The following is a 17363-nucleotide window of genomic DNA, read 5'->3' as shown; positions in this document are numbered from 1 at the left end:
CAAAAAAATAACGACTTTGATTATGCGTTCCCTCCCCTTTGGTGATATTGATACGGTAATTGCCGGCACCAGCAAGATGTGAAATTTTACTGGAAATTTATTACATCCTTTTATTTCAAAACTAGCCTTTGCCCACGTGAATGTTGCGCATGCGTAGAAAGTCGAAGAAGAATAAAAAGTAGCATATATGTAGTAGTAAATTAGCCTAAGCCCAAGGAAGGCTAGGGATTCAAGTTATCTCCATACCAAATTTCATCAAAATCGGTTCAGTGGTTTAGCCGTGAAAGCATAACAGACAGACAGAGAGAGAGATTTACTTACACATTTATAATATTAGTATGGATATTTAAGATTATTTAAAGTTATGAAGCGAAAATAGTTTATATCCAACCTTACCCTCTCCGCGATTCAGGTAATGGTTTTGTTGACAATTTGTGTACCTACGTAATGTAGTCTCAAAACGATCACAAATTTAACTAACATAAGCTTTATTTTAATTCATGAAATAACGAAACACTTTCAACGGTAACGATATTTTTTAACGTTATTCAGTTATTAGTTTTTATTGTTATTGCATTGTTATGCTGACGCTCCCAGCTCAATGAGCCGCCATTTCTAATCCCATTCTTTATCGGCACGGGTTGTACATAGATGTAGCCAACAGTAACCAACTAGATTGTATAAGAAAAAAATCTTCATTTATATGCCATTTGGTAGTTTAAACATTAACGATATATTAGCAAATAAATAATATCAAAAATGTCTTCGGTCAGTTCAAGTACCGCTTCGATATCGGAGTTTTTTCGCCCGATCCGGCCGAAAGGCCTGCGACCAAGAGATCTGAGTAACACGCGACTCAGTTTATTGAAGAAAGAAATACAGACTGATATGCATCTGATACCGTTAAGTAAGTAAGAAGTATAGTTCTCTACAAAATACTAATTAAACGAAGTTATTAGAAAGATGAAACTTTATTGTTACATTCTTCCTATTAATATGACAAATGTGAATGGGTTTTAATAGTTCCTCAATCACGCTTTAGCACGAAATGAGCTGTTTCGCACTCAGTAAAAATTGGGATCCTAATTAAATTACTTATACGATACATTTTACCAGGATGCGATAAGTCGTTCCCTTAAGACGCGGCTGAAACCATGGACGAAAGCTAATGTTTTAAGCTGAAAGTATTAAAACGAGGCAATAGTGGCCGAATTACGTAGGTAACTCGTGACCTATAGAGGAAGTTTGGCCGGTTGTGGTGGTATAGACTGCTAAATAAGTTTGGTCATTCTATTGCAGTGGCGTAGCGTGGGGGGGGCAGGGGGGGCACATTCCCCGGGCGGCAGCTTTTAGGGGGCGGCAAAATTTACCCAATTAAAAAAAAATTGTTCGCAACTAGTATCTGCGCTACATAAAATTGTCTAACAATAACAAAACATTAAACAAGTTGAAACTTTTTAAACTTAAAATTAATTATTGTTAAAATTTGGTACTTAAAACACACGTGACGTAAAATGTAGTTTACGTTATTTTGGTTTTGAGTCTTCAATAAAAATAATTAAAATTTCGCGCTCGCTTCGCTCGCGTATTCAGAAACTGTATGCGCTTGATTTGCATTTGTCAACAAACAGAAAGTTAAGTACGTTTGGGCTAAAATTTACGTAATATTTGGTTTAAGTCCCATAAAAATTTCGCGCTCGTTTCGCTCGCGTATTCAAAAACGATATGCCCTTGTTTTTGCATCTATCAACAAACAAAAAGTTAAGTACGTTTGGGCTAAATTTTACGTAATTTTTGTTTCAAATCCGATAAAAATTTCGCGCTCGCTTCGCTCGCGTATTCAAATACGATATGCCCTTATTTTTGCATCTGTCGACAAACAAAACATTTAGTATGTTTGGGGCTAAATTTTACGTAATTTTTGTTTTAAGTCCGATAAAAATTTCGCGCTCGCTTCGCTCGCTTATTCAAATACGATATGCCCTTATTTTTGCATCTGTCAACAAACAAAACATTAAGTATGTTTGGGGCTAAATTTTACGTAATTTTTGTTTTAAGTCCCATAAAAATTTCGCGCTCGCTTCGCTCGCGTATTCAAAAACGATATGCCCTTATTTTTACATCTGTCAACAAGCAAAAAGTTAAGTACGTTTGGGCTAAATTTTACGTAATTTTTGTTTCAAAGCCGATAAAAATTTCGCGCTCGCTTCGCTCGCGTATTCAAATACGATATGCCCTTATTTTTGCATCTGTCGACAAACAAAACATTTAGTATGTTTGGGGCTAAATTTTACGTAATTTTTGTTTTAAGTCCGATAAAAATTTCGCGCTCGCTTCGCTCGCTTATTCAAATACGATATGCTCTTATTTTTGCATCTGTCAACAAACAAAACATTAAGTATGTTTGGGGCTAAATTTTACGTAATTTTTGTTTTAAGTCCCATAAAAATTTCGCGCTCGCTTCGCTCGCGTATTCAAAAACGATATGCCCTTATTTTTACATCTGTCAACAAGCAAAAAGTTAAGTACGTTTGGGCTAAATTTTACGTAATTTTTGGTTTAAATCCGATAAAAATTTCCCGCTCGCTCGCTCGCGTATTTGGAATTTTAATACCTTCCAGAAATCAAGTAACAAAGATATAAAAGAAAAGTCTACTTGAGAACCTCCCCCTTCTGCCGGGGCTGCGGGTTGTTCGAGTTGTAAGAGTTACCATAAAACATAAAAGGCCTTCGACAGAACACGACGGTTTTTAATCAGTAAGAGTCTGACACTCCCTCGCCGCCGCTAACCCACAGCGGGAAGGGTCATTTGATGATTTTTAACCTTTTTTTGAAGTCGGTTAAAAATGACAAACGGCCAGTAACACTTGTTAAAAAAAATACACGGGAAGCGGCGGCAAAATCGACAACTGCCCCGGGCGGCAAATACCCACGCTACGCCACTGTTCTATTGTAAGTCAACTTTCGCATTTTGTAGAACAATTATATGAACAGCTGCAGACAGACCCAATAAATGGATTGACAAATGCTAGAGCTCGAGAACTGCTTGAATACTATGGGCCCAATACGCTAACACCTGCCAGTGAATATGGGTGGCCAAAAGTATTAATAAAATCTCTGTGTACAGGTAAGTTCACCACCTCTGAAAAAACATGCAGAAATTAATATAGGTATTTCCAAATCACCGTTACATACCTACACATTCAAATTCATTTAGGTATTTCAAGTAACAATAGGACTCATATTAAGTATTTTCGTAGTTTAACACACTGAATACAAAAAAACAATTAAACTTTCACATATTTTATTACCTACGTATTACCTATTTATGGTCCCATCATCTCGGGAGCAAAGGTTATCTAAATAATGTGTTTGTTTGATTGATAGTAGGTACGTAGTTAACGTAGTATTCTGTAATCTGTGGTGATAGTTAAGAAAGCTGTGTCCTGAAAAATCACAAATTATAAATCGATATCATAGCAGGGTTTAGTCAGGTACTCGTGACTAAGAATGAGCTGTTTTTCTTTTGAATTTTAGGGTTTTCCATACTAATCTGGTTGGGAGCACTAATGTGTTTGGTGGCGTATCTAATAGAGTCGTCATCGAAAGCGAACCCCACAACTGATAACCTTTATCTGGGTTGCGTGTTAATTGCCGTCGACCTCACATGTGGGCTCTTCAGTTTCTATCATAACTATAAAAGTTCCAAGGTTTGCAATTATTCTTGCTTTAGAGATTATATTACCTAATTTATTACTAAATATAACCCAGTGATGGATACTTAAGTAGGTAGTCCCAAAAGACTGGATGTGCATAATTTTGAAGCCCCAGATGGACAAGAAGTGTCTTCTAATAAGAAAAACCTTTTTACTTCTTTTTTACCTTCATACCCAATTAATTAGGATATAAGGGATTTTTTTATTATTGACAACAACAGTGGTACCTACCTTTTAGTAAGCAACCACACACAGTATGTCACAGTATTCTAATAATAGCTTAAAATAAGTGCTAGGTAATAGGAAGGTAAGTGGAGAACACAATTGTACCCGCCTACGTTAAATCCTGATGGAAATAATTTACCCATTGTTTCATATCCTGGCTGAATGATCCTGCCGTCTATTTCAGATAATGAAAATATTTAACAGCATGATACCACCAACCGCGAGCTGTATTCGAGCAGGGGTGTTAAGTACTGAGACACCTGTGCGTGACATCGTCAAGGGTGATATTGTGATCGTTCAGGCTGGAGACATAGTGCCGGCAGACATACGTATTATCGACAGCAAGGGATTCAAAGTACGCATCATCATATTATCTGCAACTGACACGTGCACATACCGCGTGAGGATGCAAACGCACGTGCTCTAGTCTAGTTTAGTAATGTAAAGGTTATCTATTCGCAGGTTGATAATTCCTCTTTGACTGGTGAATCAGTGGCAGTAACCAAGAGTAATACTGAAGGAGTTCCGAACATTCTTGAATCGGCAAATGTTGCTTTTTTCTCGACCCAATGTGTGGAAGGCTGGGCTTTGGGTATATTATTAAATTTCGTTACAATCGAGGACAAGAACATAATTATTGTGCCCAGTAAATCTTCTATAAAACAAAGATAATAGAAAGATGACAAACTAGCCCCTAAATGATGTTAAGTGGTCTCGTCAATTAGCTTTGCTAATCTGAAGTTAGCCATTTAACGTCTCGCACATGCGCAGTAGTGGTTTCTTCGTGCATTTTGACTAGCAAAGTTATTGGACAAGTTCTGTAGTCCACTGGTTAGACTTATAGTCTGTTCATGATGCAGGTGTCGTATTGTGTTGCGGTGACCTGACGGCGATGGGTCGCGTGGCCGGGCTGGCTGCGCGGCTAACCCCGGGACCATCCCCACTGACTCGAGAGTTACACCGCTTCATGCGGTACATGTGCGTATGGGCTTTAGGACTCGGAGTGTTTATAGCATCTGCATGTTTAGCTCTCGGCTATCCTTTCATGCAGACTATCATATTCGTGATCGGGATGATTGTCGCCAATATTCCTGAAGGTGCATGCACTTTGTTTTCAATAATTGTAATGTATGATAATGAAAGTACTTACCTACGTATTTTTTTGATGATTAAGGTTTACAGCCAACAGTTACGGCTTCACTAACTATAACTGCCCAGCGAATGGTGAAAAAGAATTGCCTGGTAAGAAATTTAGACGCAATAGAGGCTCTGGGTGCCTGCTCAATAATATGCTCCGACAAAACTGGCACACTCACGGAGAATAAGATGGTCGTACAACATATATGGACTTGGAACAAAGTTTTATTCGTTAAAGACTCGGAATTCAATAGTAAGACGACTGTTATTTTTTACTACTAGATTTCTCAATAACTAGCTGTTGTTCACGTTTTCACCGGTTCACCCACGTTCAGGGAACTACTTCCGGCAACTGGATTAAAAGTAGCCTAAGTTCAACTACGTGTCGCCCGTTAAAAATCCCGTCAAAATCGTTTCTGCTGCTTTCAACAACAAAAATTGAAAAAAAAAAAGTTGTTTTGGTACATGTACCGTTCTTATATACAATGGTATGCTCTTAGTTAAAAGAGATCGGACACCGCTATTAGGCAAACGTAGTGCAGGACGTTCTGCTCCACCGTTGACGAGGATTTTAGTCGACGACGGGCAATGGATGGATGCGAGCTGCCCAAGACCGGGATGATTGGCGCTCATTGGTTGAGGCTTACGTTTAGCAGTGGATAGCAACAGGCTGATATGATAAAAGACTATCATGGACTGATAAATTATTTTAACTAATTATTTGCAGATGCGGTTCAGAATAAGCACGGTAAGTAAATACCAACTCACCTATCTAGACATTTTAAATTATTCGTTCGATTCCTTTTTCGTATATGAATATATGTAGGTAGTTAATCAAGGTAGGTAATTACTTTATCCATTAGATATAGGTAGGTACCTTATAGGTAGATTCCTAATCATTTGTTTAATTTTCTCCGGTTGTTTCTGTTTCCAGCCTACGAATACTTGAAAAAATGTGGAGCATTGTGCAGCAACGCAGACGTTAAGCGTGGCGGTGGAATTCATGGCGATGCGTCCGAGACAGCTATTTTAAATTTCCTATTTCAATACAATGACCCAATTACTGTCAGGAAAAATAATCCTAAAGTTGCTGAAATACCCTTTAACTCGCTGAATAAGTATCAAGTAAATCTGTGTTTTCTTCCTTTGCTTTAGAAATATCTACTTACTTGTAGTTACAGACGTAGTTATTATCTATCAATAACCTCCAGCCCTTAGGTACAGTAAGCATTTAGTAATCTGTACCTTAGGTACGCACTCCCATAGGTAGCCCTGTGTGGTGTGATAAGCTGATATTGATCGTTAAAACATCAAGGTAATCTGGAAATAAATACTTAGCGACTGATATTCCGAATGACGCATTTTAATATTTATTCAAATACTAGGTCAGTGTGCATCTCGATACATCGTTGGGGCAATTTATAGTAATGATGAAAGGGGCGCCGGAGATCATCTTCGCTCGCTGTTCCACAGTTGCTACTGATACCAAAGATATAACTTTGACAAAAGATATGAAGATAATGGCTGACTCAGTCATTGAAAACTTGGCCAGTTCTGGTCAGTATTCACGTCCAGTTTTACCTACTTGTGTAATAAAGATGTCCATTTACATTTACCCAAATAAATGAGCCGCCTAACGAGATAAATTGATCCTGCTATGAATATTTTTGTTGCTATTAATTTTCTACAAATTCAACGTAGTGTTATGGTTGATTTCATAAATATTCAGTCAGATTCAGTGAATGGTACGTACCTATACCTACCTACCAACCTGAATGAAAAACAAACATGATTAAATAGGTACCTACACCTAGAACTGTACTTTGAAATCATACCTAATTAATTAGGTACATATTGGCAACATGTACCTATTATACTTACAAAATAGGTTTATTATTTAATGTTCAGAAAGTAGGTATAGGTAACTTAAAACTTACTGAAATAGGCACCTACTCGAAGGTATAGGTACCTACCCCTAGGAACTCAACTCCTTTTTGATACCGTCACAAATGTGCATCATTTTAAGGTGAACGAATCATGGCCTTTGCTGACCTTCTTCTAAATGCAAAACAGTTTCCTTTGGATTTTCGGTTTGACACGGATGATGTTAATTTCCCAGTGGAAAACTTACGCCTACTAGGCGTAATGGGTATCATGGATCCACCTCGAGAGGAGGTCAGTAATGTTTGATTTTGAAGTTAAACTCACTAATTTTATAAACTAGTTTTAGTTTAAGTTACTACCTAGGTACTTAACAAAGGCATGCTCATTAGGTAGATAGGACTTTTGTAACGATTTCGAAAAAGCTAAAAAAAGTTTTTACGTTTTTATATTAGGTTCAGACAGCAATAGGGCGTGTGCGCGAGGCTGGCGTAAGAGTGATCATGGTGACTGGCGACCACCCAACCACCGCGCGCGCAGTAGCCACCAGAGTCGGAATAGCCACGAGCCCCAAATGTCATGTTGTCACTGGCAACGAACTGAGAAACATGACCCCTGATCTATTAAATTGGACTCTTGATAAACATTATGAAATAGGTAAGAATATAAAAAAAATAATTATTAATTGATTATTACCAGACTTAAGTCAATTTCGCGTCATCTGCATCTTTTAAGTGTTTGCAAGAACTTCTCCCACGCAAAAACTTCAAATAGTTGAGGCTTGTCAGCGTCAAGGTAGCGTGGTGGCTGTGACCGGGGATGGCGTTAACGATGCGCCGGCGCTGAGACGAGCAGACATTGGGATTTCTATGGGCATCACTGGATCACAGGTGAGTATTCACACATTTTGTAATGGTAGTAGGTACATCGATGATTTCCGCTAGAATCATTTAAGATAACTAATCTTTCTTCTAGGTGTCCAAACAAACAGCAGACCTCATCTTGATGGACGATAATTTTGCTACCATCGTGACCGGTATCGAAGAAGGAAGGAGGATCTTTGACAATCTTAAGAAATCTGTCTGTTACATACTCATTTCTAACGTACCAGAAATAGCACCAGTGTTAATGTTCATACTGTTTTCTATACCTTTACCATTAAGTAAGTAAAGTAGGTACCTACGTTGACAATTTATAGTTTCGTGTTATTAAACAAAGAAAAACACCAAACATATGTAAAATACATTTAAAAATGGATTTGATTCGCGCATATCGCATTAAAATTCATATGTCTACGGGAGCGAGGAATATAAATAACATCCGTGTTATTTTGTTAAAGGTGTTATGACCATATTATGCATAGACTTGGGCACAGACATGTGGCCGGCTGTGGCGCTGGCTTACGAGCATGCAGAATCTGACGTCATGACCCGAAGTGCTCGCGGCCGTGACCCTCTCGTGTCGTCCAAAATGTTAAGATTAGTGTACGGACATTTAGGTCTCATAGAATTTGCTGCTGGCATGTATGCTTACTTCATTGTTATGGCCGAACACGGCTTTTATCCTTCAATTTTATTTGGTAAGAAATAACTCCTTTTAAATTAAAATTTCTTCATGTCTAGGTAGGTGCCATGTCGTGATAGTTCCTATTCTTACGGATTTGACAAATAAACTTGTTCTTAGTTGCTAGTGTTAAGTAACATAATAAGAAATGAAATCCTTACACGATAACTGACTATTCGTCCGACTGTCCTGTTTCTCAGTAAAGAATAGGTAGATACATACCTAGACAGATCAAAATAACAATATCGTATTCCTGGTGCTGGAATAATTTGCATCGAGAAGTAGGTCCTTGTTTATCTACATCATGCAATCCTAAAAACAATAATTTTGGCTTTATTTATCCCCAATCCCAGGTAGGTGATGCATTACTGATAAAATTGCATATTTACCCTTTGTTCTCATACTTTTCCCAAAATCTGTTAAAACTAAGCACCCTTGATCCAGGCATAAGACAAAGATGGGACAACGAGGCTGTCAGTGACCTAACAGACTCTCTGGGTCAGGAGTGGACCTACGAGGAACGCAAAGAGATTGAGCGAGCTTCACAAGCAGCTTACTTCGTAGCCGTGGTGCTCACGCAAATGATGAATGGCGTCATCTGCAAGACTAGATATAACTCTTTGTTTCACGTCGGTAAGAGGATGGAACTGCTATAATTAAAATGTTGGGCAGCTGCCAATGTTTTCATCTCCATCAATTCTTAAATAAGCCCAATAAAATGATTTTTAATGAATTCCAGGAATGAAGAATAAAATTTTAAATATGGGACTCGTATTTGAGCTAGTACTTTCATGCGCCATTTGCTATATTCCCGGACTCAATGATTTCTTCCACACGTACCCTCTTCGCCTAAGATGGTAATGGTTACCTATATCTATTCCTTATTTTAGCGTAATGCGTGGATTAGTTTTGTGAGACCAGTTTTATCACAGGTGGTTCCTGGGATTGCCATTCTGTTGCCTCATGTTCGTCTTCGATGAATTCAGAAAGTACTGCATCAGAAGGAAACTGTTTGGGGGATGGTATAACTCTTTAACGCTTTATTAATGTTGCTGTATAGCAAATAACGCTAAATACCTACAGTAATTGTCCATTACGATAAAGTTTCCTGTTCTAAATTAAAGCAAAATAATACATAACTACGCCGTATCCGCTGATAACTGTTATATTTAGTTAATGTATATCAACAGGTTATTTATAACAAGCTCGGTAGGACAAATGTGTAACGAATTAATAAATAAAACAATTGAATCCAGAAAATAGTAGGTAGTTTACTGAATTTTATTTTACATTTTGATCCCACACACTCAGATCTCTAAATAATACAAGTTAAACATTTAAGTACCTAATTTATCTAATGAGCAAAAATAATATGACATTTCAGTATCAGGTCACATTAACAAACATCACAATAGTTTAAGGCCGGTGCACAATTGCAGACCTTGGTTCAGGAAATGAATGATCGCTACGCTACCTTACATTTTTAAATAACATACATAAATTAATAATAGGGGTTAAAGTATGAAATTGCCGATTTGTACTGAAAACCTAAATTGTATTTTTTTAAAATTTTTAACAAACTTATTTAATCAAAATAGTTGCCGTTATTATCTATACATTGCGGTCATCTAATAAGAAGGTCATTTATGCCTTTACGATAGAACTCTGAGGATCTAGACTGCACAAACAGTGTGAAAGAATTTTGTTCTGCCTCCTGGGAAGAAACTTCTTGTGACGTAGATAATTGTCCAAATCACAAAAAAAAATGGTCGTCCGTTAGAGCAAGGTCTGGCGAATATGGAGGAAGACGAATAGTTTCCAACTGCAGTTCCTGAAGAGTTAAAACGGTTTATTTTGCTGTATAAGGCCTCGCGTTGTCATGGAGCAATAGCGGTGAAGGTCGATTCATGAGTCGTGGCTGTTTTACTGCTAATTTTTTCAACATTATTCGGTGTTCGGCTGGGTATCTGGGTAGTTTGACTAGGATCGGCGTTCACCGTCTCTCTTAATTTCTCGTTAATCACCTGTCAGGCGGTCTTTCTCATGGCTCGTTCTTCAAGTCGAAGTTTCCACCACGAAAGCGTTTAATCCAAAATCGCACGGCGCGTTCTTTAGCAGACACCTCTTCAAATGCAGCATTGATATTGCGGGCTGTTTCTGCCGTTTACTTCCGGGTCGGAACTCATATTCAAAAATTACTCAAATTTTCGCAGTATCCATCTTTCTTGTTTAAGTTGAATAACAAAAACAATTGAACATCGATAATCAAATGTTTCACATTTTTTAAAAGAAGAACATCACAGAAACCACGTGAAAAAAGTTCCATTCGAAAACCTCAAACCATGAAGACTCTATGGCAATTCAAAAACCTACTAGAATAAAACGGCAATTTCATACTTTAACCCCTAATATTAAGATCTCATCTAACAACTCGCGTTCTGATGGCTAGCGACACATTTTCACTCCCTATCATATAGGAATGTTGTTCTTAATTTCTCTGCAAGTGATTGATTTATACACGAAAATTAGCGTGCACTAGATGCATTTCAATCGCTTTCCGAGACTTAAAAACTTTGGTTAGGAACAGTCACATACTGCGTACACAAAGGTAATAATCATTACTTTTGATTGAATAATGATTCTTACCGCCCACATAAAATGCGCTAGACATAGGAATGATTTGACTTTTCATAAATATGCAAGTACCCATTTAGATAAGGCACAAGTAAATAAAACTTATTCATCTTTAACAGTCATGATTTAAATTAGTAAATATTTACCTAGTTCTATTTATGATTTCAATATATGTAAGGAGGTAATTAAATATATAGGTAGTTTTTTTTACATTTTGTTCTTGCATATCTATTTGAACACGGAGATTGGCCAATATTAGTGCTTTAATACATAAATACCAAGATATGTCATTATTACTTAAAGCAATTGTTTATCTCTATAATCACTAGTTAAAGAAGCAGATCTATGAAATACAATATAATAAAACACATAATAAGAAAAGGGCTAAAGACAATACTCCACGTCTTAATCCATCTCGAGCGATCTCGAGATTTCGTTACGTATAAGTTTACTTTGAAATGACTGCTAAAATATATATGCATTAACACTTCTTGAACCATATTTATATAAAAAGTTACATTGACAACTTGCTTAACCATATTGAATAAAATTTGATAAAATTCAACTTTGCTTTGGTAATACAGCCTACAATGTTAGTGTGTAGATAGTTTTATCTCTGAAATAATAGAACATTTTCATTAATATATCAAAGCATATTTTTTGTACAAACTATACTAAAGAGAAATTGAAAGATCATAATATTATCGCTTAAACAACTCGTCAACGTTTTAATAAGTCAATAAATATTAATTTAAGTATTATGAAAATTATTACATTTATTAATATTCATTATTAACTTTCGTAAGTAAATCAATTTTAGATAATTGTTTTGCTTTTTATCTTAATGTCAGGCAAGTTTGATATGACTCTTATGTGACTAAGTAGGTATCTAAGACACAAAATAACTACATTAGTATTTGAACTATTCACATAGCATATCAAACGATAAGTACTCAGTCCACACTCACGCGCAAGTAGGATTTACAATAACATTTTACGCAGTACTTACGAACTGAAATGAATTACTTATCTAAGTTTAATTATCAAAATGATCAACTGCGAAGTAAGTCTTCTATAACTACTAGGTACTTTGTTTTTAATAATTTAATAAAGAATATTTTATCTATACATTCTGATTTTTGTATTGCAATAAGATTATTTCTTGGCCTCTTAAAGTTCATTACTCAGAGACATTCAGACATAAATTAACTGTCTACAAATAGCTTATTTATCACGATTTTAAATCACACATAGACATTTAGGTATATTATTATTTTAAAAGGAATATACGAAACTGACTATTATGACTAAGGCATTTTTTTAGTATTTAGCCTTACGGATAAGGTACAGATTGTGATTTAGTTTTGTGATTAAAATCAACACAATTACATTATATTTGTTCCATTTAATGGTATTATAGTCTTTTATTTTTATGATATCTAAGTAAGTGTGCCTACCTACGAAAAAACACCCTTCACCAATTATTTGAGCTTAGAATAATTTTGAGCTAATATGAAAACTTATTGCACAGATTTTTTAATCAATTAAGCGTTTAACGAATCATTTATTATTATTATGTACACCAGAAATCAATAACATTTGGATGAGTCGTTGGCATATTAGCTAACTTCATGAAATGCTGGATAATTTCATGAAATGGTCGTATTTCAGGATGTGGACTTTAAAAATATTTATTGGAAATCCAAAAGTCCTTTTTAGAAGCGGAGATACCAAAGTGGTGTTACTTTTTTTACTGGTTAAAAAACAAAAACCTAATAATCTAAACCGACCGCATCCGTGTAATGTTGACCATGCTCGACCTCACCAAACCACATGATGATGTGGCCAAGAGACACAAAAACAATGAAATGCGACCACTTCATGAACTTAACTAGCATTTCATGAAGAGAGCGAAGCCATGGTCACGACATATAAGTTTTTTTTTTCGTCATAGCTATGTTAGTTGTTACGCATGCGCGCGGCGAGGATAGCATTAAGATTAGGTTGAGTTCGCATATCAGCTATAGAATGTCTGGCTTTTATTACCGCCTCTTCACGACAAACTTCATCTTGAAGGATGCAACCAATTATTTTAGCTACAATTGTCGACGGTGGAACATGAGGATTCCCTGAAATTGTACAAACTGAGCTAGATATCTTTGACACTATAATTAAAACTAGACATAGAATTTACCGTACCTCCATGCAAGGACTGATACATTGAATCCGTGCGCAAGTACCTACGTGGCTACTCAGGAGAAGTTCATAATTATGTAATTTCTTATACATAGGTACAACAAACTGACCGTCAAGTTTTGTCCAGCGTGTAGGCGGACAAGCTAGTAAGTAGATACATTACATTAAAAACTCCGGAGTGAAATAAAATTTCAAATAGACACGTAACTACCCACGCAGCAGGCTTTTTTATGTACACAATATTAGTCACCAAGAGAATTAATTGATAAGTTGCAAAATGAAAATTACTAAGCGAACCTTTCAAGTAAGATGTCGTGTCTAAAGTACCAGCTAACACAGACAACACAGCTACAATTATGTTAGTACTTACTGCACTGCAATCTCAGGAACTTGATATGACCTATGACAACTCGAAGAAACGGGTTTCATAAAACGGCAAACAGGCGTGCAGTGTTCTGTTAGTAATTGTATTAAAATTGTTAGTATTCCCCTTCACCAAAACAAACCAGGAAAATTATGACGAAACGGTTAATACCCGGATCTGAATTAAGTGAGCTATTCTTGGCAAATGATTATTTTAATACATCATTCAAGGGCGACAAATTTATTAGCAGTTGTTCGAATCTTTAGACTTTAGATTGACTGTGTTTTGATTTCTATACTGCTACCAGGCAGTTAGCGAGGCTATACATTTTCGACACTCTCACTCACTTTTGAAAGTTCGTCAAATAGATAATTCATTACAGATCCTAAACATGTTTCGAATAATGTATCTACCTTTCAAAACGAATCGTACTAAAAGAAAAAGTTGTAGGTATATGGATACGTTTGTCAGAATAGTAGCAGTTCCCCCAGGAAGCGGGTAAAACGGCTGGCGAAAGCAAGGAAACCTGATGTATTTTTTTTAGTTTACCTTGGATTTTAGAGATCGCTATCGATAAAAATAACAGTAAGACGCCAACAAAAATACAAAATCTATAACAGTTATAGCTCTCATAATTGAAATCCGAGTAATTGAATATATTAATCAATAATACCCTCAAAATATTAGTAATGTAATGTGTTTAAGTATTTCTATAATTTTAGATACTGACTGCATTATTTAATGAAGCTTTGGTATTATCTTTAAAAACATGTGTTAGTATAGGCCTTCATACGAGAATTTTTACGGCTGTAATACGTAAATTCAAGCAGTTTGATGAAGACTTAATCAGTACATCTATAATAATAAAAATGACTGTCGTGATAAAATTCTTAGTATTACCCCTTTATATATCAAAAGCAATGAAATGAATTATGTAAAAGTTCTCCCAAGATAAACTCTGCAATGGCGTGTTAATATCACCAAACAAGATACCTTTTAAGTTTTGAAATATCACATACCTGTCAGTCCTCTGTACCCGAATATACCACAATCGTGCATGCGCATTGAGTGTTGTTCCTTCTTGATAAAATCTTCTGTGCTGATGCCTTTCAGCTAAAATAATACAAGTCAAAATATAGAAAAGGTAACAAATAAGTTACTACTTAATTAAATATTTAGACAACAATACTAACTTTGGATGGAGCTAAAAATCTGTCAGGTATCCTTTGCAATTTTTGCTGCTTTTCACTTGGCCCAAAGCCTAGAGCTATTAGAACTGACTCTGCATCAACCTTTCGTGCTCCCAATACGTTTAACACTGAGCTGCCACTCGATCCACTATTATCAGACTGAAAACAATATCATAATAAATAACAAATTTATGAGGTTTACATCACTTCACAACAAGTCTACAAGTCTAATACCTGGAGAGAATGATCTCTAAGTAATGGGTTCTTAAACTTAGGAGAATATCCTTCTGATTGTATTGAATGCTCGCTGCAATCTCTTGACATTGGTCCTCTGTGGAGTACTAGTGAGTAGAGCACTATCAAGTGATTTTCTTTTCCATGCTTCTTTACAGGAACTTCCAAGTTTTGCTCCTCTTCCTCCTTTTCTTTGACAGGTTCAATGACTGTGTTCTCAGTTACTGTTTCCTCTGCTTTACTGTCATCAGACTTGGGCTCAGTGACTTTCACCTCTTCGCCAGTGGTTTCAGCCTCAACAGGTGCATCAGCTGGCAAGGAATCAAGCCACTGTTGTACTGGGCTACTGCGCCTCATGTCGTCAATTACTCCACTTAACCAACCTCTAACTTTTCTCTCAATTATTGTTGACACCGATTCATTAAAAGTATCTACAAGAACAATCATTGAATTAGATGTAAATTAAATAACCTTGCGTATATTTTCTTTCACACTAATTAAAAATTAGGTTAAGCAAAAACATTAGGTAAATAATTAAGTTTGTAAATATTTTACAATCTAAGAAACTTAATATTAAAATTGTATTAAAAAATAAAGCCCCTAACAATACCCAAATTAAATATTGTGCCCTAATTAAACATACTTATCTGTAAAATAAGTAACTGATTTTGACTATAAATACATCAGGATCAACATTTATATACTGAAACCCACCTATTTTTTAACACATTGGATAACTTAATTACACACCAAGTACACGACAATGGCCATTAAGCAATGATTAGCGTTACAATTGCATATATTGATTGGATAAGGACATACATGTTTGTTATGATCTCTAATACACTAAATTCGCTAACTTAATGTAGCTGGTGAGACCAACCTTGCTTAGGATCCATCTTCACTCAAGGTAACGCTGCATGCAATACGAGGAAGTTCATGAATTAACGTGCAAGATGCTTACGATGGTTACAAAATTACTCTTTAATTTCCTACCATTTTCCAGAAACAAAAATACTAAATACATTAAATACACAATCGTGACTTACCTTCTACGAAAATGTATGCATAGGAATGTTTTCTCTTAAACCACAAACAGTCTCTATATATATTTTATCCAACACTCTTGAACAGAACGCAGTTTCTCAGTTAATTTACGTCTAATTTAATCATTTGAACAATTTATTAAAAAAATACGTATTTGTTCTCCACAGAACTCAGAACTGCAGCACAGTCAGTGACATTTATTGACTGAGTTTGACGCTTTGACGTTTATTTGACAAATAGGTTTGAAAAGTGTTGACGTATTTCAGTGACATTGACGTTGTCAATATAAGTTATGGTTTGACCAAGAACCTTTTATAACATGGAGTATGACTGTTCGTTCACTACACCTCTGTGGGTTATTTGTTACTGTCCTACACTTTTCGTGAAGCTCAACTCCAAGTATTAATTACCTGGGCAAATGTTTAGTACAAAAATTTAAAAAATATCATTCTATTTCTATCAATATCTTCTATCTAATTCTATCAAAAATATCATCATCAAATATTTATAATATATTGAGGCCAGTGGAGTAGACAATTTCATTCAAGAAATGGAGACCTTAAATAGTTTTAGTAGATGTCTAAATTCTTGCGTACATGCATAACTTCAGCATCTCGTTGGTAACTAAGTAGATTCTGTAAAGCACTCAGTATACGCAACGGAAGATCGGTTCCATTGCGGAGCATGCTGTGCCTAGTGCCTACTACCTACATGAGTCCGAAGTTTCGCGACTGATTTTATATTCCGACGCGTTCGAATTTGAAACAGCATATATGCTGAATAGTCCTAAACTTACACCTCAGATATTTGCAAAGCTATTGCTTTGCAATGCGGGCATGCCAATGAATTACCGCTGAACTTACACGCGACTGAAATTCTGCTGTTTTCGGCTGTGCGACGTGCACTGTAACGCAAAGTAATTTCAATATAGGTACTTTCATCAAAACCCAGTTAGCAGTTTTACATGAAAGGGACATAGAGACAAACATCCACTCATCCAAACTTTCATGCAAATAAGAGTGATAATCCTCTGCTCTCCTCACAAGGCAACTCCTCCGTGCTCTCGGAAAAAGCAGTAATCTAAAACGGATATAATTTTCCAAATCGGACTAGTGAGATTAGTGCGTTCAACGAAACGAACTCTTTAGCTTTATAGTAGGTAGGGTATTAAGTAGG

General features: G+C 36.1%; 2 protein-coding genes across 2 annotated transcripts; one reads left to right on the top strand and one right to left on the bottom strand.

The window, feature by feature from the left end:
- Positions 1–319: 319 nt before the first annotated feature.
- On the top strand, positions 320–9808 carry LOC110370047 (sodium/potassium-transporting ATPase subunit alpha). Its single transcript, XM_064036953.1, has 18 exons — positions 320–907; positions 2978–3127; positions 3538–3710; positions 4126–4296; positions 4404–4533; positions 4802–5038; positions 5116–5348; positions 5806–5826; positions 5967–6203; positions 6464–6635; positions 7105–7253; positions 7415–7616; positions 7695–7849; positions 7935–8121; positions 8299–8538; positions 8967–9155; positions 9262–9379; positions 9455–9808. Exons 1-18 carry the CDS (start codon positions 760–762, stop codon positions 9567–9569), a joined length of 3027 nt encoding a protein of 1008 aa, XP_063893023.1. The 5' UTR covers positions 320–759; the 3' UTR covers positions 9570–9808.
- LOC110370043 (uncharacterized) lies at positions 9774–16421 on the bottom strand. Its single transcript, XM_049850779.2, is given in 8 exon segments — positions 9774–13285; positions 14736–14829; positions 14910–15065; positions 15141–15210; positions 15212–15296; positions 15299–15571; positions 16024–16056; positions 16190–16421. Coding segments are annotated over 7 exon segments (864 nt in total). The 5' UTR covers positions 16040–16056; positions 16190–16421; the 3' UTR covers positions 9774–13115.
- Between the last annotated feature and the right edge of the window lie 942 nt (positions 16422–17363).

The sequence above is a fragment of the Helicoverpa armigera genome, chromosome 11 (genome assembly GCF_030705265.1).
Source record: "Helicoverpa armigera isolate CAAS_96S chromosome 11, ASM3070526v1, whole genome shotgun sequence".
Lineage (NCBI taxonomy): Eukaryota > Metazoa > Arthropoda > Insecta > Lepidoptera > Noctuidae > Helicoverpa > Helicoverpa armigera.
The sequence above is the reverse complement of the archived record's forward strand: the minus strand, read 5'-3'. Positions and strand labels throughout refer to the sequence as shown.

What these genes read in the sequence shown, in the direction of transcription:
- LOC110370047 (XM_064036953.1), top strand. Translation starts at nt 760, where the DNA reads ATGTCTTCGGTCAGTTCAAGTACCGCTTCGATATCGGAGTTTTTTCGC. An exon ending in ATAGTAAGACGACTGTTATT is followed by an intron (nt 5,349 to 5,805) that starts TTTTACTACTAG and finishes AATTATTTGCAG; the next exon opens with ATGCGGTTCAGAATAAGCAC. An exon ending in TGATAAACATTATGAAATAG is followed by an intron (nt 7,617 to 7,694) that starts GTAAGAATATAA and finishes GCATCTTTTAAG; the next exon opens with TGTTTGCAAGAACTTCTCCC.